Raw genomic sequence first — 23,438 nt, 5'->3', positions numbered from 1 at the left:
GGAATCAAAAGGGTTACCCCAGTGGTACCTTGGGTATTATATTTAGAATAAATACTCAGCTGAATTTTAAATAATGTACGTTTCCCTGAGTCACTGATGGGGAAACAACCATTCGTGGTTCAGGTCACCATATTATGCCCATGAACGTTGATAATGCCTCATCTTTTCATTCGAAGGTAATACTCACTATTATTTCTTTTTGTGTCAGTGGTTACTCTGGAGGTTAAGGTAGTAATGGTAAGAGCATTTGTACTGGTGTTAGGGTTACCAGTAGTCATTATGGTAGCTCCTGTAGGTTCACGTTTGATCCACTGGACATCTTCATCAGTCTCAATCACCTATTATTAATACTATAGGGCTTGCAGCCTGTTGCCACCAGGGCTACGGCAACCACAATCCATATTAGTCACTTGATGAGATGTAAATTTGGGAGCCTTGGGTGATAAAGCCACTCTTTTTGAAGATGGTGAAGAGTTGGAGTCCTTTCCTCCATGTCTCTCGGGTTCTCTGGGTCTAGCATCTTGAAGAGGGTAATTGACAAAATCTTCCTGGGCCCAAACGGAGTTGAACTCCCTCTTGGTAGTGTTGAGGCACTGGTATGAGCTGGTCTATCGAAACAGATACTAATGTTTTCTTATTAGTAATCTGTACGGCTCTGTTCTTTAACACCTTAGCTTATACTTTTCTTTCTGAGGTTTCAATTCTGTTGTGAATTTATCCACAACATGCTTTCTCCTAGTTTGGGAGTCCATTTTGTTTCTAGCTTCTCAGTCTTCACATCTTTCCCTAGGGTTCCCTCATTCAAAATCCCATTATTTTGTCTGTCATTTCTTGTATCTCAGACAGGTACTTTGGTAATGGGGAAAGTAAAGTTTGATTTCCCTGATAATCGACAGTGAGGTCTGCATGGGTCTCCCATAGAAAATATGGAACAAGGAATATCCCAGGTTTTCTCTGACATAATTATTAATCCCCATTTTTATCCAATTCAGGTGTTGATCCCATTTGTTTTTCATGTTAGGGCCTGGCAGACCTCCTTAAGGGCTGCTTTTATTATCCCATTTCTGCCTTCTACTGCCCTCAGGGTGAGTAGTAATTGCCTAGTCACATCACTAGTAAAATGAGAACCTTTGTCAGAGTATAAGATTTACATCAACCCATGGCGTGATACTAGCTCTAGAGTAGCCTGTTCACCACCATTAGGAACATGCAATTCCTGCAGGAGATCTTAATCTACCCAGACGTGTGATCAACAAGTACCAATAGGTATCTGCTCTCCCAGTGATAGTGGGTAAGAGTCCCACAAAATCCATGTACACTCTATACCACACAGGTCTGCTTTCAATTTTTAACTGTTCGTCATTACATGGTTGGTTATTGGGATTTACCCTAAGGCACGTCATACAGGAGGATACATACTTCCATACATCTTCATGTATGTCTACCAGAATTCAGGTAGGTGGTTAAGGGTGCCTGTCACACTACTGTGTAATGATCTCGCACCGTCGTGAGCCAGCTCCAAGAGATGATCTCTCGTGGCCTTTGGGACAATTGGGTGTTCCCTGTTGTCCACAGCTCAACATAATATTTTGCAGTTTGTGGTTGCTCCATGCCCAACACTTCTGGGGAAAGGCCAATATTACTAAGCTAAGAAGTGATTTAGCAAAAGTGGACTGGAAACAGCTACCTGAAGGTAAATCAATATCAGAGCAGTGGGAGCCATTCAAGGGGTGCAGAGTAAACATGTTCCCACAAAGAAAAAGGGTGGGGCTGCAAAATCTAGAGTCCCCTGGCTGTCAAGGAGCATACAGGGTAAAATAAGACAGAAAAGGAAAGCTTATGTCAGATGCCGAGAACTCAATACTACAGAAAGCCTAGAGGAGTATAAAAAGTGCAGGGGTGAAATTAAAAAGGAAATTAGGAAAGCAAAGAGAGGGCATAAAAAAATATTGGCAAGTAAAATCAAGGAAAACCCAAAAATGTTTTATAATTACATTAAAAGCAAGAAGATAACTAAGGAAAGAGTAGGGCCTATTAGAGACCAAAAAGGTTACCGACATGTAGAGGCGGAAGGTGTTGGTATGGTTCTTTTTTTTTATTCGTTCATGGGATGTGGGCGTCGCTGGCGAGGCCGGCATTTATTGCCCATCCCTAATTGCCCTTAAGAAGGTGGTGGTGAGCCGCCTTCTTGAACCGCTGCAGTCCGTGTGGTGAAGGTTCTCCCACAGTGCTGTTAGGAAGGGAGTTCCAGGATTTTGACCCAGCAACGACGAAGGAACAGCGATATATTTCCAAGTCGGGATGGTGTGTGACTTGGAGGGGAACGTGCAGGTGGTGTTGTTCCCATGTGCCTGCTGCTCTTGTCCTTCTAGGTGGTAGAGGTCGCGGGTTTGGGAGGTGCTGTCGAAGAAGCCTTGGCGAGTTGCCGCAGTGCATCCTGTGGATGGTACACATTGCAGCCACGGTGTGCCAGTGGTGAAGGGAGTGAATGTTTAGGGTGGTGTATGGAGTGCCAATCAAGTGGGCTGCTTTGTCCTGAATGGTGTCGAGCTTCTTGAGTGTTGTTGAAGCTGCACACATCCAGGCAAGTGGAGAGTATTCCATCACACTCTTGACTTGTGCCTTTTAGATGGTGGAAAGGCTTTGGGGAGTCAGGAGGTGAGTCACTCGCCGCAGAATCCCCAGCCTCTGACCTGCTCTTGTAGCCACAGTATTTATGTGGCTGGCCAGTTAAGTTTCTGGTCAATGGTGACCCCCAGGATGTTGATGGTGAGGGATTCAGCGATGGTAATGCCGTTGAATGTCAATGGGAGGTGGTTAGACTCTCTCTTGTTGGAGGTGGTCATTGCCGGGCACTTGTCTGGCGCAAATGTTACTTGCCACTTATCAGCCCAAGCCTGGATGTTGTCCAGGTCTTGCTGCATGCAGGCATGGACTGTGAGGCCGTCTATATCAGCTCGAGCCGACTGTGTATCGTCATTAAAGTTGGACGGGCTATTACACTACCCTTGTGGCATCCCTGTTCATTGATACTGTCCTCCTTCAAAGGTGAAGGCTGTCTTAAAGTAGTGCTCCTTTTTGATCAGACGGACCAAAATCAATTTGCCACAGTTATAATGGTCTTGTACTTTCTTCTTTCAAGGTTGTAAATTTCGCCGCTCAAGTGAATGACTTGACCCTGTTCAGTAAGCCTGTTCAGGGACCATTAGAATGATAATTGAGCATGCCACAGGGCTGCTGAAACTGAAGTTCACGTGTCTGGACAGGTTAGGGAGCTCCCTACAATATGTCCGACAAAGAGTCTCCTGCATCATAGTGGTGTGCTGCATCCCGGCACAATCTTGCCATACAGAGAATTCTGTATTTGGAGGAGGCAGAGCAGCAGCAGCCCCGGGCCCTTGGAATGGCAGTGGCACTATGGCAGCAGTGCGTAATGCCCTCTCTGAGGAAGAAACTGATGGGTCTGATTGTTCAGTTTTCTTCTTGTTACTGATTCCTCATTGACTAAATGTGAACTAATCAAAGTTTACCAATTTGATTCATAACTTCTCAGTTATGTGGTCATTTGAGTAGTGATATTTTTGCCCAATAAATTTGTGATACTTTGGAATGTGCTGCCCTGAGGTATGACACGTTTGAGGTGTGACATCTCTTTTGAAAAGTGTGAAATTATGGACACGTGCAAGAAGCAAGATTTTCAATTACATAAGTAGATATATTTTATGGGACAGTTTTATTCAGCTCTCCACGTTTTTAGCCCTGATTTGAAGTTGGGCAGCAGTTTTATGGATGGGGAGCCGATGCGGGCAGCAAACTGTTCTCAGCTCAGTAGCATGAGGCCTGGGAGATTTTAACTCTTGGGCCTCATCTACATAAGCCTTGTCAGTCTCCTGCCCAAAACCAGCGGGAAACTGCAACTGGCTGGGAAGCGGGAGCGGAATGTCGGATGGCAGGAGGACACCGCCGTTGACTGAAAGAACGGTCCCTGGCACTCGGCTACGTAGTTGGATGAGGAGGGGGGAAAGCCCGTGGCAGGAGAGGCCTAAACTTTCCTTGCGGGGCCTGGAGGACCTCTTCTGGTCCTGGCTCCTCTTCCCCCTCGTTTTGCCTGTGGGGAAGCAACAATGGCTTCCCCACGCAGTCCTCTTGTTAAAATAACAGTCGGGCCCCAGTCCTCTTGTTAAAATAACAGTCGGGCCCCAATGATGTCACCGGAGTCCGACCTGCATATTGAAAGAAGGACCTTGCCAGCTTCCGGCAGGTGTCCCGCTCGCCTGCTCAGAAGAGCAGGTTAAGATCGGAACCTGTGAGAAGACAGTGGACCTCGGCGACTAAGTCCCATGGCTGATTTTAATTGCCCGTTTGTCCTATTTCAGCCTGGCACGCGAAGTTAAAGTCACTCCTTTTGTTTTTCCATTTATTTTAGCAGCATAGGTGTCACAATATACACTAACGACTTGTGAAGTTGCTATCACTGTAACAATGCTCTATCCCTTTCTCGGAGTCCCCATCTCTTTTTGTAGGGTCCAATTCTCTTTCATTTCCAATGTAATCTTTGTGTCATCGATACTTTCTCCTCCCTGGTGTACCTCCCACCTAAATAGTCAATAGTTTTCTCCCTCCTACTGAAAAGGATGAAATCATTGGTGTGTGTGTGAAATTCACCTTCCTGAGGCAAGATATTCTTTGCCTACCCTCTTGGACTCCTATTCACTTTCAAAGACAAAGTGCATTACAAACAATTATAAGTAGGATAATGAGGCACTTGGGAATGATTACAAGGCACTTATCTAGTCCAGGGTTCAGAATCCAAGAAGATTAGATTAGTCTTAAATACACTCTTAGTATTTTATAGAATAAATAAATATGTGTTGCACTGTTTCAATTTTAGGACGGAATTTTTCTCTTTCTGGAAATTTTTTGTGCTGAGAATGGTGTGAATTGGTGTGCATTCTGACTCAGGGTGCTCTAAATTCTTGCTAGAGATTGGCATTTACACAATAGTAACTGTGACATCATTACAGCGGTGTGCTGAGAAATAATCTCTAGTTGATTGGAAAGATTAAGGGCTCAATTTTAAAACCAAGCCGGAAAGGGGGCAAGGGGTTCAAATTTTGACGTAAGGATGTCTTTCATTTTTTTTTGTTGGTTTCCCATCCGACTGACCGGCCTGAGTGACAGGCTGGTCTCAGTGGGACAGGAGACCAGCCAGGGAGAGGACGTGTTCAGGTAAGTCTGCAGGTAAGTCTTTGTTTGTATGGATTGGGGGGAGGCATGGGTGGGCACATGGGCATAGGTTGGCATGGGTGGGCATAGATTGGCACGGACACGTGAGTCATGGGGGGAGGGATCGGGGGTCAGTCACGGGGGGTTGTCGGGATAGGGGGTCATTGCGGGGGTCCATGATTGTTGAGGGGGAGGATCGGGAGTCGGAGGATCGGGGTCGGGGGTCGGAAGATCGAAGTGGGGGGGAGGATCGGCAGGGAGTAGGGTCGGGGATCGGGGGTCCATGATCGGGGAGGGGCGGTCTGCGGGGGTTGGGTGTCCGCGATTGTTGAGGGGTTGGTACAGGTAGGCTTATTGGGCCTGGAGAAAGCACTCCTGCTCCTCCAGGATCACAAGCTGTGCCTTTCTTGGCACCAACCTGTTAGTCTCGGGCCTTCTCGTCTCCTTTCATGAGGCGTAAAACAGAAGGCCCGGGAATCCCGGCCCCCCAGGGTTGAAATCGAGAAGTCCAGAGAAATGGAGGACCAAAGCCTCTTTGAAAGGTTTTAAGACCACACCCGCCTCTTGGGAGCGGGTTGGTCACCCGCCCCTCCTCCCGCTCCGTTGAAAACCGGAAATGGGTGGGTTAGGGGCGGGTCTGAAATGGTGGCAAATTTCAATGCCCCCCACCCCCTACCTACCTGGTTTTCACTTTGAAAATTGAGCCATATGTGTCTAGAATAGTGAATATTTACATCTTTGAATAGTTATGAAGGTTGTAATCCAATTGAAGGTTTTAGTTAATGTTAAAATGACAGTACAAAGCTCGAACAGTTTTTAATAGATGTTCTCAAATTGTGAAACATGGGGGGTAATTTTAATCCCCAGGAATGGGTGGGTTGGGGGCGGGTGAGCAGTAAAAATAGTTTGTTTTTGGAGCGGGACCGCATCCCCCTGCTCCAATGTGCCCTCTTCCGGGTTTAACCCAGGCACATTAGGATGCACGCCTGGAAGTCTCGTCCCCACTTAAAGCCGGCGGGTAAATAGTTAAAGGGGCAATGTACCTCATTGCGATAGTTGAGGCACATAATTTTTTGTGTATTAGAAATGTCAAACGAATTTAACCTTATCTGCTCGGGTTTCCCATCGCTTCTGATTCATATCAGGTGAAAGCAGGCGAGAAGGGCCGGATCCATGAGATGAGTGCCTTTATTGCACTGCTTGTGGGCCAGCAGGAGCAGGAGTGCTTCATCCAGGCCCAACAAGCTCACCTGGCACGATAGGATCCCCATGATTGGCTGACCCACCCACCCACCCCGCGCCCATGGTCGACCACCCCCCTGCCCATGGTGGACCACCCCCCCCCACCCCGCCCGATGGTGGACTCCCCCCGATCTTCTCCAAGGCTGACCCAATGTCGTCCATGTGCCCCCACTTCCCCCCCCCCCCCCCAATTTCTTCCATTGCCCACGATCGATCTCTCCCTCCCTCCCCCCACTCTGATTCGCGGCTCCTTTCCCTTCTGACAGGCAGCCACTCTGTCAATCTGGCTGCCTGGCACGTGGGAAACCCGGAAGCACAAATACTTACCTTCAATTGAGTTGCAATCGCAGATTTCGATGCACTCATTTGCCTTCCGGATTCCCCATGCGAATATCTATGGACGCGCTGGGTTCCCGACTCCAAGTTAAAATCATGCCCATAAGGCGTGTTCAGGTCGAGGTGGCAAGGGAAAAAGTAAAGGAAAAGGAAATTTATTTGCAATATTAGCACTTCAAGACCAGACATAATACTGCCGTAACTGATCTCACTGCTGGTCCTCAAAATCACAAAGCTGGCTCTGGTAAGACATCTTAGCCTGAACGAAAAGCCGGATCTTGTGGCATATCTACTTAACTAATTATGTGGCTACCTCAGAGAATGCAAACATTGGGTCATGATAAATGTGTGGTTCTCTTATCAAAACCAACATAGGAGTCCCTCAGGGAAGCATGCTTGCCCCAACTTTGCTTCTTCAATTTATTAGTGACCTGGTTGATGTCATTGTAGTGATATTGTTTTCTTTGCTGATGACACTACCTTTCACAGAGTGGTTAGTTCCTCATCTAGAAGATAAGTGGTAGCCAAACATAATCTGGCAGACAAAAACAAACCATGGCTGACAAATGGTGAATTTTTTAAAGTGCTAATTAAGTAGCTCTGTTGAGAAAGGTAGATGATGATGTTGCCTATCCAACTTTACTGGAAGAGAGCTGGTGAAGACGTGCAAAAAAACCTGGTACAACAGAAAATCCTCAAAATAGCATAGTCCTACTTGTCATTGTTAAAGCCTGTATCTGCCGGCTCATGGATCATCATAGCTATGTACAGCATATTGCAGAGAAAACATATCTCTTGCTCCTAGAATTAGTACAAGTTTAAAGCCATGCAGATAATTGATCTTGATAGGCAGGTCCTTCTCCATGTCAGACCTCTACAACACGGCAGAGTTGTGGCAAGGCAGTCCAATCCTGTGCAACATTTTTTTTATTATTCGTTCATGGGATGTGGGCGTCACTGGCAAGGCCAGCATTTATTGCCCATCCTTAATTGATTGGAGTAGTACCACAGGAGATGCTAATGCTTAAGTCGGACCTCCATGTTTATGTCAGCAACCGAGCTCAATAATTCTGTGTCATTGCAAAATGTCCTCCATATCTTAAAATAAGATTGTTTGACAAATTTTTGTTTCAGAAGGGGAAAAGCCAGAAGAGCTGTGTAATTTATCTTTATGATATAGATCCAAGTAACATAATTAAGTATTTGAATATAATTTATGTCATGTATTAGCAAATAAATGGTAATAAGTTTAATAAACACTTTTTCATAAAGACTGTGCCATTTATAAGCTATATCAACATCATTATTTCTCAATAATGAATTGTTGATTCTCATTCAATAAACTTGTAAAATTGTGTCATCATATATTTGCAACACTGAGGCTTTGTACTGGCTATTGGTCTCCTGCTTACTCCATTGTATGTCAAGGGGGCGGTATGGGGGACTTCCTGGGCTATCCTGGGAATTCCTCCACTTGTGTCTCCATTAAGCTCTGAACAGCTGAGAGCTGGCGAGAATTCTGTTTAGGACCCAGTAAAAGCCCCAATAGTCAACGAGGCAAAGGTAATATATTACCTTTTAAATTAAGGCCTTCAGCTCCTCTGGAGCTGAAGAAAAAATTATGTGCAATAAAATTTGGCCCAGGAAGGGCTTTGGGGTCCCCCTAGCCAGGAGGACCTGCTCAGAGTTATGTTGGTGGATTGAAGCATATGCCTCTAAGCACTCTTACAGGCCCAGGCTACCAACCCCAGATATGATAATGACCCTGACCCTGAAATTTGGGATAGGGTCTACAGCTGGGCCCCTGGGAAATTGGGAATTCTGCACTACCACACTTCTGCGGGTGGAGTGGGATTCCTGAAATTTTGGCCTCCGGTGTCTGATTTCCATTTAAGCTGAATATATGTACACCCTTCAGGGAAAAATAGTTAAGCCAGTGGAGAAAGAGATCTGGGTGTTCTAGTGCATAGATTACTAAAGGTTCATCACCAATGCCATGAAGCAATAGCTAGAGCAAATTGGGTGCTAGGACATATTTATAGGACAAATCACTATAAGACAAAACATACTATTTTGTCTTGCACAAGACCTTGGTTAGGCCTCAGGATACTATGTCCAGTTTTGCACTCCTCACATGGTGGGTGATATTGAGGCTTTGGACAGGGTACAGTGGAGAGCCACAAGATTAATTCCCAGTTTAAAGCATCATAGTTACCAAGATAGGCTCAAAGAGTTGGCTCTATACTTTAGAGAAGCGGAGACATTGAGGTGATTTGATTGAGGTTTATAAGATGATGAAGGTAATAGATTGTCTTTGTGTAGATAATTTGTTTCAACTAAATAGGTTAGGGAGGATCAAGGGTCACAATCTCAAGTTGTGTAAGGCCAGAACTAGGTTAGATGTTAGGAGGTGGTTCTTTTCCCAGAGCAGCCTGTCTGGTGAACGCTGAATTCCTTTAAGCGAGAGCCGGACCTGTTTCTGGCTGGGACGGAGATCACCTTGTACAAAAGGTAGGTACTGTATAACATTGATCAGGACCAGAATGGTCTCCTGGACTAGCTTCGATTGCCTAAGGGTGTCAGAGAGGAATTTTCCAGATTTTTTTCCCTAATTATACTGGGTCTTCATCTTTTTTTTGCCTCTCCTAGGAGATCACATGGCTTTTGGGTGGAGTTGTAGGACAGGCTGGATGGACCAGTGGGTCTTTTCCTGTACAGATGTTCGTAAAGGTGATAATTGGGGGAAATATCCTGACAAACTGCAGTTCAGTTCTTGAAGAGTAAGCAATTTCGTAAGAGTAAGAGTGCTAAAAACTTTTTTTAAAAAAGGTATTCCACTGCTAGCAATATTAATGACTTTTGAAAATAACATTGATTTCCTCTTAATCATTTTCATAATAACCTAATGTTGTCGTTTTTAACTATGTTGCTTCCTAAGTACAACTTTCTCTTTGCCTTGAACAGAACAAAGATTGTTTCCGTGCTAAGCTCAAACCCGGAAGCAGTCGTTCCGCCGGGTGACTTGTGTCGGAAGGCGGTTGGCGTGTGGCCTGGAGCGGCGGCGGAGGAGGAGGAGGAAGGCGGCGGCCGGCCGACCGACCGAAGATTTCGTTTTTTGTAAAAGAAATATTCGATTTAGCGGCGGGGGAAGCGAGGAAGGGCCGGGCTGTGGCTGGTGGTTGGCGTATGATTATTAATTCTCTGGGAACCTTGGTCCGGAAGTTGCTGCTGATGAAGCCCAGGGTGGTTTTTGTCCTCGGTGGGCCAGGAGCGGGGAAAGGGACCCAGTGCGTCAACATCGTCAAGGTGGGTGGAAAATGAGGAGACGCGGCTACCGCCAGGAGCGGGAGGGAGAGAGACGTGGAGCACTCGCTCACTCGCACCGTGTCGGGCGGGGGCGGGGGAGCTGGTCGTTAACTTGTAAACCAGTTTGATCTCAAACCGGAGACTTGAGACTCCTTCAATATTAACACGAGGTCCCTGTGAGATTTTTACGGTGTAATCGAGGCCGTGAAGGAAGGTGACGAATTCGGATGCAAACTATGTGGGGTGATGATGGAGGGAGGGGTTACATAGACCCGCAGTTTTAAAAATATTTACTGTCGTTATAAGATGCATCTATCCGTTGTAAGTTGGAAATTGGGTTTATATTTCGGGATAAAATAGTCTTAGAATGTGAGAAGTCCAGAAGTGAAAGCTTGTTTGCCAATTTGACTCTTTAAATTTTCAGTGAGCAGGGTTCCTAAAAGCACCAACTGTTTTTATTTCTGCATACGGATTGAAAGGGAATACTAGTTTATGGCAAGATTATGGCATGTCTGAGTTTCTTTGTAATTCTAGTTTCACACTTTCTGGCACATTTGTATTCTTTAAAGAAGGCGGAAGTGTTTTGATTTTTTTTATAGGTATGACATGGGAGTTTTTTTTAAGTCAAAACTTAAGAGCGTAACATAAGAAATAGGAGCAGGAGTCGGCCATCCGGCCCCTCGAGCCTGCTCTGCCATTCAAGATCACATTTACCTGAGGAAGGAGGAAGCCTCCGAAAGCTTGTAGATTTCAAATAAAATCGTTGGACTATAATTTGGTGTTGTAAAATTGTTTACAATTCAAGATCATGGCTGATCTTCTACTTCAACACCATTTCCCAGCACCATCCCCATATCCCTTGATGCCTTTAATATCTAGAAATCTATCGATCTCTGTTTTGAATATACTCAATGACTGAGCCTCCACAGCCCTCTGGGGTAGAGAATTCCAAAAATTCACCACCCTCTGAGTGAAGAAATTTCTCTTCATCTCAGTCCTAAATGGCCTACCCCTTATTCTGAGACTGTAACCCCTGGTTCTAGACTGCCCAGCCAGGGGAAACATCCTCCCTGCATCTACCCTGTCGAGCCCTGTAGGAATTTTGTATGTTTCGATGAGATCACCTCTCATTCTTCTAAACTCTAGAGAATACAGGCCTAATCTACTCAATCTCTCCTCATACGACAATCCCGCCATCCCAGGAATCAGCCTGGTGAACCTTTGTTGCACTCCCTCTATGTCAAGTATATCCTTTCTTAGGTAAGGAGACCAAAATTGTACACAATACTCTAGGTGCGGTCTCACCAAGGTCCTATATAAATTGCAGTAAGACATCTTTAGTCCTATACTCAAATCCTCTTGTAATAAAGGCCAACATACCATTTGCCTTCCTAATTGCTTGCTGCACTTGCATGTTAGCTTTGTGACTCATGTACAATGACACCCAGGTCCCTTTGAACATCAACATTTCCCAATCTCTTACCATTTAAAAAGTACTCTGCATTTCTGCTTTTCCTACCAAAGTGGAAAACTTCACGTTATATTCCATCTGCCATGTTCTTGCCCACTCACTTAGCCTGTCTATATCCACTTGAAGCCTCTTTGCATCCTCCTCACAACTCACATTCCCACCTATGTGTTATCAGCAAAGTTGGAAATATTACATTTGGTCCCCTCATCCAAGTCATTGATATAGATTGTGAATAGCTGGGGCCCAAGCACCAATCACTGCAGTACCCCACTAGTCACAGTCTGCCAACCAGAAAAAGACCTGTTTATTCCTACTCTCTGTTTCCTGTCTGTCAACCAATTCTCAAACCATACCAGTATATTGCCCCAATTCCATGTGCTCTAACTTTGTTCACCAACCTCCTGTGTGGGACCTTATCGAAAGCCTTCTGAAAATCCAAATGCACCACATTCACTAGTTTCCCCCTTATCTATTCTACTAATTACATCCTCAAAGAACACCAATAGGTTTGTCAAACATGATCTCCCTTTCATAAATCTACGTTGACTCTGCCAAATCCTATTATTATTTTCTAAGTGTCCTGTTATCACATCCTTTATAATAGATTCTAGCATTTTCCCTACTACTGATGTCAGGTTAACAGGTCTGTAGTTCCCTGTTTTCTCTCTCCCTCTTTTCTTAAATAGTAGGGTTCCATTTGCTACCCTCTAATCTGCAGGAACCATTCCAGAATCTATAGAATTCTGGAAGATGACAACCAATGCATTCACTATCTCTATAACCACCTCTTTCAAAATCCTGGGATGTAGATCATCAGGTCCTTGGGATTTATCGACTTTCAGTCCCCTTAATTTCTCTAGTGTTTTTTACTAATAAGTTCTTTTAGTTCCTCATTCCCTCCAGACGCTTGGTTCTCTAGTATTTCTGGGAGGTTTTTTGTGTCTTCCGTGAAGACAGACACAAAGTATTTGTTTAATTTATCTGCCATTTCCTTGTTCACCATTATAAATTCTCCTGTCTCTGTCTGTAAGGGATCCGCATTTGCCTTCGCCAGTCTTTTCCTTTTTACATATCTATAGAAGCTTTTACAGTCCGTTTTTATGTTTCTCGCTAGTTTACTCTCATTCTATTTTCCCTTTCTTTATCAATGTCTTGTTCCTTCTTTGCTTCGCAGATGTGTTTCCCAATTTTGAGGGAGTTCCCTGTCAGATTTGAATACCAGCGGTGGGATTACTAAATATCTTTATACTGTTAATTTCCAAAAATAAATGCCTTTTGGGAAATATTTTAGGGATTTGTAACTGCATATTACTCCCCCCGACTTAAACGTATTGGCAGTGTAATACAGAACCAGAATTCCGTTTTTTTAAAACCTGGAAATAAAAAGTTGGTATCAATAAAAAGTGACCATGAAACTATCAGATTGTCCTAAACATTTAGCTGGTTCGCTAATATCCTTTAGGGAAAGAAACTTGTCGTCCCTACCTGGTCTGGCCTATATGTGACTCCAGTCCCACACCAATGTGGTTGACTCTTAACTGCCATCTGAAGTGGCCTGGTAAGGCACTCAGTTGTATCAAACTCAGCACAACTAGGGATGGGCAATGTCAGCCTTGCCAGTGATGCCCACATTCCGAGAATAAAATTTTAAAATAGACCAGGTAGGCTTATTGCTGTTTCTGTATTGAGCATACTGAGCATGGGGGAGGGAAGGCTAGAGTCCAGTCATTTGAGGGTGCATTACCCTAATATTGCAGATGGTTTAAGCACCAAACAATGGCTCAAGTAAAGTTTAAACTTTTTTGTGTTGTTTAAGTATATCTAGTAAGACCTTAATTATGTAAACTTCACAAGTTCCATTTGAGACTAAGTTTGGCATGTTATTACATTAAGCTTAGTGTAGTACTAAACCACACAGGTTTGATTCACTGTTGAGTTGGATGATCAGACATGGCAGAGTAGGAATTTGAAATGGAAGTATAAAAATAAGGACATAATGTGTAACTTTAAAATGGGGATCAAATTGTGTCAGCATCTCCTGATCCAATTATTCCCTACTCTCTAATCTTGCTTCATTTGAAGATTACATTTAGACTAGACTCCCCATGTGCAACGTCCCAGGAGATCGTTTATAATAACTGGGGACTGTGTCCATTTTGATGATATATTGCTAAGGTTGCATTTAAGCAGCATACATTCTGAAAAATGTGATATTTGCTCTAAATAGCATTTTTTTTTATGACCACAGCAGGAAAGTATTGAGCCACAATTTAATGATGGGTGTGACTTTCAAGGCATCCTGCACATATGATTCAGATTCATGCTTCAAGAATTTGAATCTAAAGTTAACTGAGGTTTCACTTTCTTATAAATTCATAATTGTATCATGGGTTAAAACTTGTAATTCACTAATTTTTAATTTTTTTTAATGTTGCCCAGAAATATGGATACACTCACTTGTCTGCTGGTGACCTGCTTCGTGCTGAACGAAGCAAAGAAGGTACTAAGTATGGGGAACTTATTGACAGTTACATTAAAGAAGGAAACATTGTCCCAGTGGAGATAACTATTGACCTTATTAAAAGGGTAAGCCAACTTTTGACAACCTACAAAGCAGTAATATTTCAGGACATGGAATTCAAAAGAATTATTTTAATTAACTTTTTTTGCTGATTCCACTAAGGACATTTTGGGATTTTGGCAAAATACGTGACCATATGATTTAATTGTGCTGTGGACCTGTGTTTTAGGTGACTTCAGTGTAGTCAGGTGACTTCTCTTTTACAAAGCCTTTTGTCACAGCTTTATCACTGAGATGGTTTTTATAAAAAGATTGCCATAGATTGTAAAATCTATGGCAAAATCATGAAATATTGACATGGTGTTTTTAGCATACTGGATAAGTATAGTGGACCTCATTTGTAATGTTATTCTTTGTGGAAGAATGTCTTAATACTAAGACCACTTAGTAAAAGAATAAACTTACTGTTAGAAGTGTACAAATTTATTTTTTTGTCAGGACTTGCTGTCAGTGAACATTTTGTTGTACGTTAATCACAAAAGCTGCTGTGAGGGGGAAAAAAAGCTTTGGGACGGTTGAACGAATTGTATCACTTTTCTTGTATTCCTAAAATGGCAAACACAACTCCTTTCCAAAAGAACATTGGAATACACAATTCCTTTCCAAAATAATATTTCTGTTTCATCAGATAATAGCATTTTAAATGGAACTAAATAAAGAAATGCTCTGAAAGAGTGTAAAATTCATAGGGGTTTCACATGGACAAAAATAATTTAGATGGAAAAATTAAGTGCAGAGATTACAGTTTTTTAATAATAAAATGATGTTTAGAATAGGAAGTGCCAAAATGTAGCTATTAGTAATAATATTCATAATACATGGTTCTTTCCACCCTTCCTGATAAGTAATTTCTATACATTTAGAATGACAAGGTTAGCAATAACTTTAGATTTGTTACTATAATTTAAATATGCTAAAAATTAAGTGTGCCACATTTTCTGTTGAAAATCTTTATAACTCTGATGCAATGTCTTCTCTTCCCAAGAAAGTGCATTGAAACAATTGTGACACATGTGCATTCGTTGTAAAATGTACAGAGAGGGCCATAAAGATGCAATATGTTATACAACCTTATTACTTTGTATGGCACAGACTACAAGATACTGGATAATCAGTACTGATCTAATAGTTTTCTTCCACGTCAGGAAGACGTTCACGTTCATGACTCAACAAACTACAATTCCACCCATTACAGACTTGTATTTGCTCGCTGTTCAGGATTTGATAAATTAAATATATGTTCTAACCCAACCCTTTTTGTGTTGCATCAGAGGCTGCATCCTGGTATTTAACTAGTTGCCTTTTATGCCTAAATGCTGTTTGTTCAATGCTAGCTGAATCATCTGGATTGATATGGTGGGGGAGGGGGGTATTCCTGTTCACTTTTGAAGGACACTTTCTTTGTAATTAAAAGAGCCAATACTAGGTGAGAGAATCTTGCCAAATATCTTGAACCTATATCCATCACACCCGAGCAGAGATAATTTAGTTCTGATACTTTTTGAATGTGTAGATCTTAATACCCTATTTCATGGGACAAAGATTAGATTCTTCTGCTGATCCCATTTGAACACTCTTTTCAAATCCTGGTTGAAGGTCTGAAATGGCCTGGTTCTGCCTCAGACCTTGTTTTGGTTGAAAAATGAGTTTTAGAGGCTCAAAATATAGAAAAATGTTTCCTGCTTTAACTCTCCTTCCCCACCCAGGATTACTCCTGATCTTCCATTGTCAGCTTGCACCCTGTGCAGTTGATTTCCTCCTACCTGCACAGGGACTGATTTAAGACTTCCAACATTTAATAAAAACTGTACATGCACAAGCTTTGTGCATAAACAATGTTTCTCCTCTTTACCTAGCCAGCTTTAAATTTCACACCACTCTTAACCAGTTCCTGTCCAGCAGCCAAGGTGGAGGAAAATGTGTGAGTGATATTAATATAAATAAAAATATTTTTTTTCTGGCAGACTAAGTTCCTGGAAAAGCATAGGAAATACCTCCTGCTGTAATCACTGCTGAAATTTTAATGTGCGTGTTGCAGTGGGAGCAGGGGTTCACCGTTTGAAACAACATTTGCAATTGTTGCATTACTCTAACATCAGCTGTTCACTGGTGATCGAGCAAATAGCCACATAGTTCTATTGCAGTAGGGGAAAACATTGGAAAGCGCATCAATTAGTGGACTGGCCCTAGCGGATAAACATTAGCTCTTTAGCACTGCTATTGAGGAAAGAAATGTCATTATCAGATGAACTGAAGCAGTCCTTTAATCTGCTGCAACATCAGACTGAATAATATGCTGATGTTGGCACCAACAGCATATCTTATTAGATGCTAAATGTTGCTGACCATTTCCTAATTTTAATAACATTGGAGTCATAAATGTTAGTTGGTATTTTTTATACTGAGAGGCTGAAGCACTTCTAATGGGATGTGCATTTTCATCTGGTTTCTATACAACTGTATCCCTGAAACATATTTTGTTTACAATCTATAAAATGGATTCAAATTTGTATTGGACCTGCTTTCAAAATCAGTTTTTTTTTTAGGGTGAGATTATTTCACTACTGAAATGAATTCAGCAGTACCTGAACCGTTTCTCACTTGGAACCTTGCAACTAACTGCAGTGAAAACAAAATTGCAAATAAACCAGCACCAACCCATTCCAACCTTGAATAATTATTATGGATAAAGCTCTCAAAAACTCTTGTCAGTCAAGACTTAATTTTGCATTTATTTAATCTTTATAACTCTTGATGATCAGTTTGTTTACCATTCTTTACATTAGTATTATTTAGCAAGGGTATTGTACTGATTTATTTTGATTCTACTCGATAATTTTTGAAGTTTTGCTGTTGAGCGATTGTCAAGACATCCAAGGTGGGATCCATGTCATTTCTAGTCTCAGTAATGTGATTTAAAGCAGTTAAATAAAATTGAATATGTATTTTTGTGTTCAAAATGGAGAGGTACAGAGTAAGGTTATATGTGTGTGTCACATTTCAAGATTTTCACTTATTATCCTTGAAGGGATTTTGGACTAATTTACATAAAGTTGCTGTGAAGTTAAGTCCACAAGAGATTAACTTGCAGCAACACACTATCTGGAATGCTGATTAGGACCATTAGCTGGGGTACCAAAATAATACACCAGGCCTAGCTAAACATAGGAGGCTCCCATTTGAGGTGATAGTTTTAATTGGCAGCTTAATGACAATCTTTGACATAAGAAATGGGGCAGGATCAGGGATTAATCTCTGTCTAAAGAGACACTTTCAGATGATTTGAGTTTGGAACAGTCAGTGAGTGAGGCCGAGGAACTCTAAGTACGCAGTCAGCAATACTGACTACTAAAGTATCAAGGGCAAAGTTTGTGTAATTTATTAGTCTTGATGTTATGAAGAATAATAGGAAATAGGTAAAACTCACTATGAAAACGGTATTCTGTTCATTCATATTTGTTGGTTTACAGTTAGCCTTGTTTCACAAAGTGTTTATCGGTCCACCTCCAAAAAGATAGGATAACAAGGGATATATGCAAGATCACAGTATCTAGTACACACAACGAGGGGTGTTATGGTTACTCCCACCCTAGTCATACTAGTGTATAACTTAATATTAGGCAGATAAGATACACTCCTGCTTGTAGGGGACGCCGAGCCTACTTACTGAACTCAAGTAAATCTCTGGTGCAGACCCAAAATTTGTAATAGTAGAGGGAGTAGCAGTTAACTAAAATGTTGTGGAGCACAAGTGAACAATAATGAACCCCAACAGAGCTTTGCGCAATGATGTTGGTATAGTGAGAATTTTTTTCCACTTGTTAGCTAGCTATTGGCAGTTTTAGGAAGATTATGGCATTGGTCATTTGTTAAAGCTAGATGTTCTTATTAGTTTTCCAATGTATTAGGCAATTTGGTACCTTTTTTGAAAAAAATTAACAAAAAGATATTGTATCCTGAACTTGTTTTAAGAATGCAATAAGTTCTGAAACATCAGTTCTCATATACAAGTCATAATATCAATTCTTCAAATTTATCCCTTCAAGACAAGACCCAATTTTTAAAAGCTTGCATTCACTATAACAATATCCAATTGTTTAAACTTTCATATTAATTGTTGAGAACATTCGTTATGAGCTTCCTTATTACCAGAGTAGGAAATTAATTCAGCAAAATGTTTACATTACATTTCTGACTTATTTTGTAGGCAATGGATGAGACAATGGCTGAAGATGCCACGAGGAACAAATTTCTTATTGATGGATTTCCAAGAAATACGGACAACCTCGATGGTTGGAACAAGAAAATGGATAATGATGCTGATGTGAAATTTGTCCTTTTCTTTGACTGTAGTAATGAGGTAACTGAACAGTTTCCTTGGAAAAAATTATATGCTGAGAATGATTGTTGATTTCATTGGATGAGTGCTTAACTCGCCTGTATTCATTCCTCTGTCCACAATTTTAATTATTTTAAATGGGCTAAAGCTGCTGCTAAAGTAGGTGGAGGAATGTCATGAGAGTGAATTTAGTGTTTTCTATGTTGCCAGTAGTACATTCTAAACATATATTTTTGTAAAAGTCCTGTAATAATCATCTGGAATACCTGCTTATGTTAACTATAGTACCTGGTACTGTAGATAAGGCACACAAGTTAGTGTGAAGAACTAAACCGTTTCAGAAATTAACTAAAACACTTGGGATATTGTGTCCAGTTTTAGTCCCCATATTTGTGATGGAAATTGAGCTCTAGAGAGGGTGCAAACAAAGTCAACAAGGATGATACATAAATTTACTTAATTCTTTTAGTTACAAGGATGGAGTTCAAAAGTTAGGGTTATTCTCTTTGGAGAAATGTAGGTTCTGGGGGGAGGTGGGATGGGGTGGGGGGGGAGGAGAGAGATTTAAATTAAGGATTTAAAAATTATGAAAAGATTGTAGTAGATTTAGATTAGATATTCAAAATAGATGGTGATAGTAGGATAGAGGGCCTGCCTATGAAATACATAAGCAAAGAGTGAAATACATGAGCAGAGAGTGAGGTTGAACGGTTGAATGCTTGAATGGGGAAGTATTTTTTTTCCCAGAGGGCTGTCTCCTCTGGTGGATGTGAATCTTAGAAATTGTAAGCACAGAAGCAGGCCACTTGGCCCATTGTCTCTGTGCTAGCACACTATAGTTCTTTAAGAAACAGCTTGACAAGTTTGAGGGAGAAGGACTTTGGATGTGTATTGGGGAGTGGGGGTGGGTTGATTATGTACACCTAGTGATGTGCCATGGTCTTCTGGAGCTTGTTTGATTCCCTTATGGATTCAGAATGAATTTCCCAGTTTTTCCTGAAATTCAGTAATTTTTTTTGCCTCTCCCAGGAATTAGCATTACTAGCGGTTGGGGAGGGCTGTGCACAAGGTTACACCATCTAATGGGTATGTTGACAATTGATATATCTTCTGTCCCCTCGTATGTTAGTATGAATTGGTCTCCATTATGAAATGTATCCCATTATCTGGTGTGAAGTAAATTAATATAAAAAATATTAGAAATGAATGAAAGAAGCAATTTAAATATCAGTCTGTTCACCCCGAGTCCTCGGTTCAAATCCAGATCACACTGATTTTTTTGGCATTATTTTTATTTCTCTCTGCAGCCAGGGTTTTCTGCTTCTGTGTTCAGTCTGCAATCTTCCACCCTTTAAAATGACTGGATGGAAAACTGTGACTGGCAAGCACGGAATCAGAAAGCTTGGCCCATCTGTGTCTTTTTTTCCCCTTTTAATTTTCTCACTCTTTTCCCTCTTTCCCTCTTTTCCCTCTTTCTGGAAACGAAGCTTAATTGCTCACTCTTTTTGTTCCCAAAGATCTGTATAGAGCGTTGCCTTGAAAGAGGAAAAGTCAGTGGAAGAACAGATGACAATATCAAGAGTCTGCAGAAAAGGTAGAAATGAAATTTTATTTCTATTCTGCTCATAAAGAATTATGTATTCCTGTGCTGCTGATATTTATTTTGTTGACACTCTTTACAGAATTCAGACATACATGCAGTCTACAAAACCCATTATAGAACAATATGAGAAAGAAGGGAAAGTAAGAAGAGTTGATGGAGCCAAAAGTGTTGATGAGGTATGTGCTATGTAGCTAGAGCAAGACCTCTATTGTCCAATTGCTCATTGATATAGAGCATGAACTTGTATTATTTTAGGAGTAAAAGTTTTTCTTTTTAATTTAAGCATTTATCATAAAATGCTGACAACCCTCTATTACAGGTCAGCATTTTATGGATTGAAAGATAAATAAAACTGAAGAAAAAAAGCAAAGCAGATGTATTAATAAGTTGCTTACTTTGGCATTTTTTTTAAATTCTTGAATATGGGCAACCATGGCAAGGCAGCATTTATTGCTCATCCCTAGTTGCTGTGAGGGCATTGAATCAACTATATAGTATAGGACTGGAGTCATGTATTGGTCAGACCAGGTACAGGTGGCAGGCTCCATTCCTTGAAAGAGATTAGTGAACCAGTTGGGTTTTTACAAAAATCTGGGAACTTCCACGGGTATTTTCCTGGTGCTAGCCCACAAATTGCCAGATTTATTGAATTCAATTTCACAACTTCCCATCCTGGGAAATGAACTTATGACCTCTGGGTTGCTAGTCTGGTACTATTAACTACTGGGCTACCATACCCAATCTGTGTACACAAACTTCCTCTTCCATGAGGAGGAAAAGTAAATCAAAAATGCCACAGTTAATTTCTTTGGTGCAACAGGACATAAAGGCTGACTGTTGAATTTAGGATTTTCAAGTAAGGAGTAATTTTCTACTTTGTTCAGTTTGTTCAAAATATGACTTTAGACTGCCTCGATGCTTTACCACACTATACAAATTTGGGCTTACTAAATTTTTCTCCCTTCCCTTTTACATAAAGATCCTTGAGATAAATGTATGGCAATACAAAGTTACATGTATTTAATGGCCAACGTTTGAAAGTGTTCTGTGTTAACTTTAGAATTAAATTTTTTTCAGGTTTTTGATGAGGTCCAGAAAATCTTTGATGCCGAAAACTGAATTGGCAGCTCTTGAAGTTTTAAAAATCAGATACTTGTACCATGCTGGAATAGCTGCTATATTGTATCTTTTTTGTTTATTTAAGAATACTATATTTTCTTCATCAGAAATCCTTGGATGGGTACACATATCTTTCCATATGATGGTTGATTAGTGTATCATTTGCTATTAATTTTGTATGAAAACATTCTTTGTCAAGTGTAATGAGGAAACGCTAAGTTTTTTTAACCTTCCAAATACGCTTCTAACTAGGCCTCCTATCTAGTTTGTAGAATAGAATTGTCCATGTAAAACATGTACTTGCGTAAGGATGTATCCAAATTCTCTTGAGGTGCAGTGACTTGTGACTGATTTTGTTTCATACCAAATGACCATATTTAAAATCTATTTAAAACAGTTAGTGCACAAGTGGGTATTTTTATCAACCTATGTACACCTTGCCCTGATTTGATTTTTAGATGCCCAACTTATTTCACATTTGTAATTCTGGATACAAATTGACAGAACTTGAAGGAAAGCAAAGAATGAAGTACAGAATTTAAGAAGGTTGTTCATGAATATTTATATAATTTTTTGTGGGGTAAAAAAATTAAATTGGAAAAAGTAGCCTCTGAAAATGTGTTTGTCTTTGGGTTTATCTTTGTGTACTTTTTTAACAATCTATTTCAAGGCATGGAATGTATCTTTTCAGTCATTTTATAGTTTAAAAACTTCAAAGCCTGTAAACTTTTTATGTACACTGTGTCCTGTAGGATGAATGTGTATAGAGAACAAATGGTTGAATCGGGAATAGATGGCTGAAATCTGCTACAATCATATGTTACAGTTGGTTTGGTTACTAGACAATTTTCAAGCCTGAAGTAATATCTTTGCTACTTACTAGTTAATGCTCAAATGCACCAGTTAAATATGTGTAAATACACAATAGGATCAGACAGACATGTCCTTTTGCACTATATTTGTCTTCCAAGTGTACAGGAGGACACTGAAGGATATTTTCTTAAATTTCTGTCCTACAGGCCAGGGTACCTACTGTGCGTGTGAAAAGAAGAAACTGTAAATCTGAAATCAAAACACAAAATGCTGGAAATACAGAGCAGGTCAATTAACATCTGTTAAGAGAAAAGATTAACATTTCTGTTGTCAGAACAGTCCATCAAAGGGTCTACACCTGAAACATTAACCTGTCTTTGCTTTTTGTTTTATAGATGCTGACTGACCTACTCTGTATTTCCAGCATTTTTATTTGATTTTTATTCTTGAGCTTGAGAATATCATGACCAATTGTTTACTCCAATTGTAATTCCAATCCTCCCTATCTAAACTGACTGAGTTGGAATTCTGAGCATTGAATTCTGAGAATTTTAAATCTGCTTATTAAAGGTGAGACTGTACTAGAATATCTCGCTTCGTTAACTTCATTGTAAGAGATTCTGTTTAGGCAATGGTTTCTTATCTTTCTGCTTTCTTTCTTAATCAAAATCATACCTTGTCCAATATTGTATTTAATAGGCATGTCGCTCAACATGATACAAGTTGGCATGCTGCTTTATTATAGGCACTACTGTGAAGATGTAGTAAATATTGTTACAAACTAAGCAGGAAGCTTCATAGCGTGCAGCAAAGATGTATTTTGAAGTGCCAGGCCTTGGGAAAGGATCATATAATTTGTATTTTACATGTTGGCCATATACTTTTAATAAGATTTGATTGAGTAATTACATTTCATTCCACTTATTAAGTTCTGTGAGTATAAAGATAGTAGTGCAGGAGAATTGCAATTCAGTGCAACGTACTTAGCTTGTGTATCCAGTCAATGGTGACAAAATCTGTGAAATGTTCCAAAGGTCTTGAAGACCTGAAAATGGTTTCACTTCAACAACAAGATTATTCAGATCTCTGTATAAATGTAGTTTACCTTGATTGGGGCCCATTTGGTTATGTATTAAGTGTAAAATAAAAATGCTAAGAAAAATCGACTACCTGTTCAAGTGTTTTAAATTTTAATGATTTATGTTTGCAGAAAAGTCAGATTTTCTCATTATGTTAGCGTCTAGTGACCTGAATCAAGTATATTTTGGTTTAGATTGTACCAGAAGATATGTTCATACTTTCAACTCATCATGCTGGATCCACATACTTTTTTTTGCCAGTTTTCTGTCCCCTTGAAGTTTGACTCTCACTGAGCAGGATCCCTTGAAGACCTTGCCAAAGT

The 23,438-nt window shown here is 40.7% G+C and overlaps 1 protein-coding gene across 1 annotated transcript; it reads left to right on the top strand.

Moving 5' to 3' along the window:
- The first annotated feature begins 9,801 nt into the window (after window positions 1-9,801).
- cmpk (cytidylate kinase) lies at window positions 9,802-23,202 on the top strand. The gene is made up of 6 exons (XM_067990258.1): window positions 9,802-10,110; window positions 14,021-14,167; window positions 18,370-18,522; window positions 20,019-20,095; window positions 20,184-20,280; window positions 21,182-23,202. Exons 1-6 carry the CDS (start codon window positions 9,991-9,993, stop codon window positions 21,221-21,223), a joined length of 636 nt encoding a protein of 211 aa, XP_067846359.1. The 5' UTR covers window positions 9,802-9,990; the 3' UTR covers window positions 21,224-23,202.
- Window positions 23,203-23,438: the final 236 nt, after the last annotated feature.

This window comes from Heptranchias perlo, chromosome 9, assembly GCF_035084215.1.
Source record: "Heptranchias perlo isolate sHepPer1 chromosome 9, sHepPer1.hap1, whole genome shotgun sequence".
NCBI classification, from domain to species: Eukaryota; Metazoa; Chordata; class Chondrichthyes; order Hexanchiformes; family Hexanchidae; genus Heptranchias; species Heptranchias perlo.
This window is presented reverse-complemented; position numbering and strand designations above follow the sequence as displayed.

What these genes read in the sequence shown, in the direction of transcription:
- cmpk (XM_067990258.1), top strand. Translation starts at nt 9,991, where the DNA reads ATGATTATTAATTCTCTGGGAACCTTGGTCCGGAAGTTGCTGCTGATG. An exon ending in AGTGCGTCAACATCGTCAAG is followed by an intron (nt 10,111 to 14,020) that starts GTGGGTGGAAAA and finishes AATGTTGCCCAG; the next exon opens with AAATATGGATACACTCACTT. An exon ending in GAGCCAAAAGTGTTGATGAG is followed by an intron (nt 20,281 to 21,181) that starts GTATGTGCTATG and finishes AATTTTTTTCAG; the next exon opens with GTTTTTGATGAGGTCCAGAA.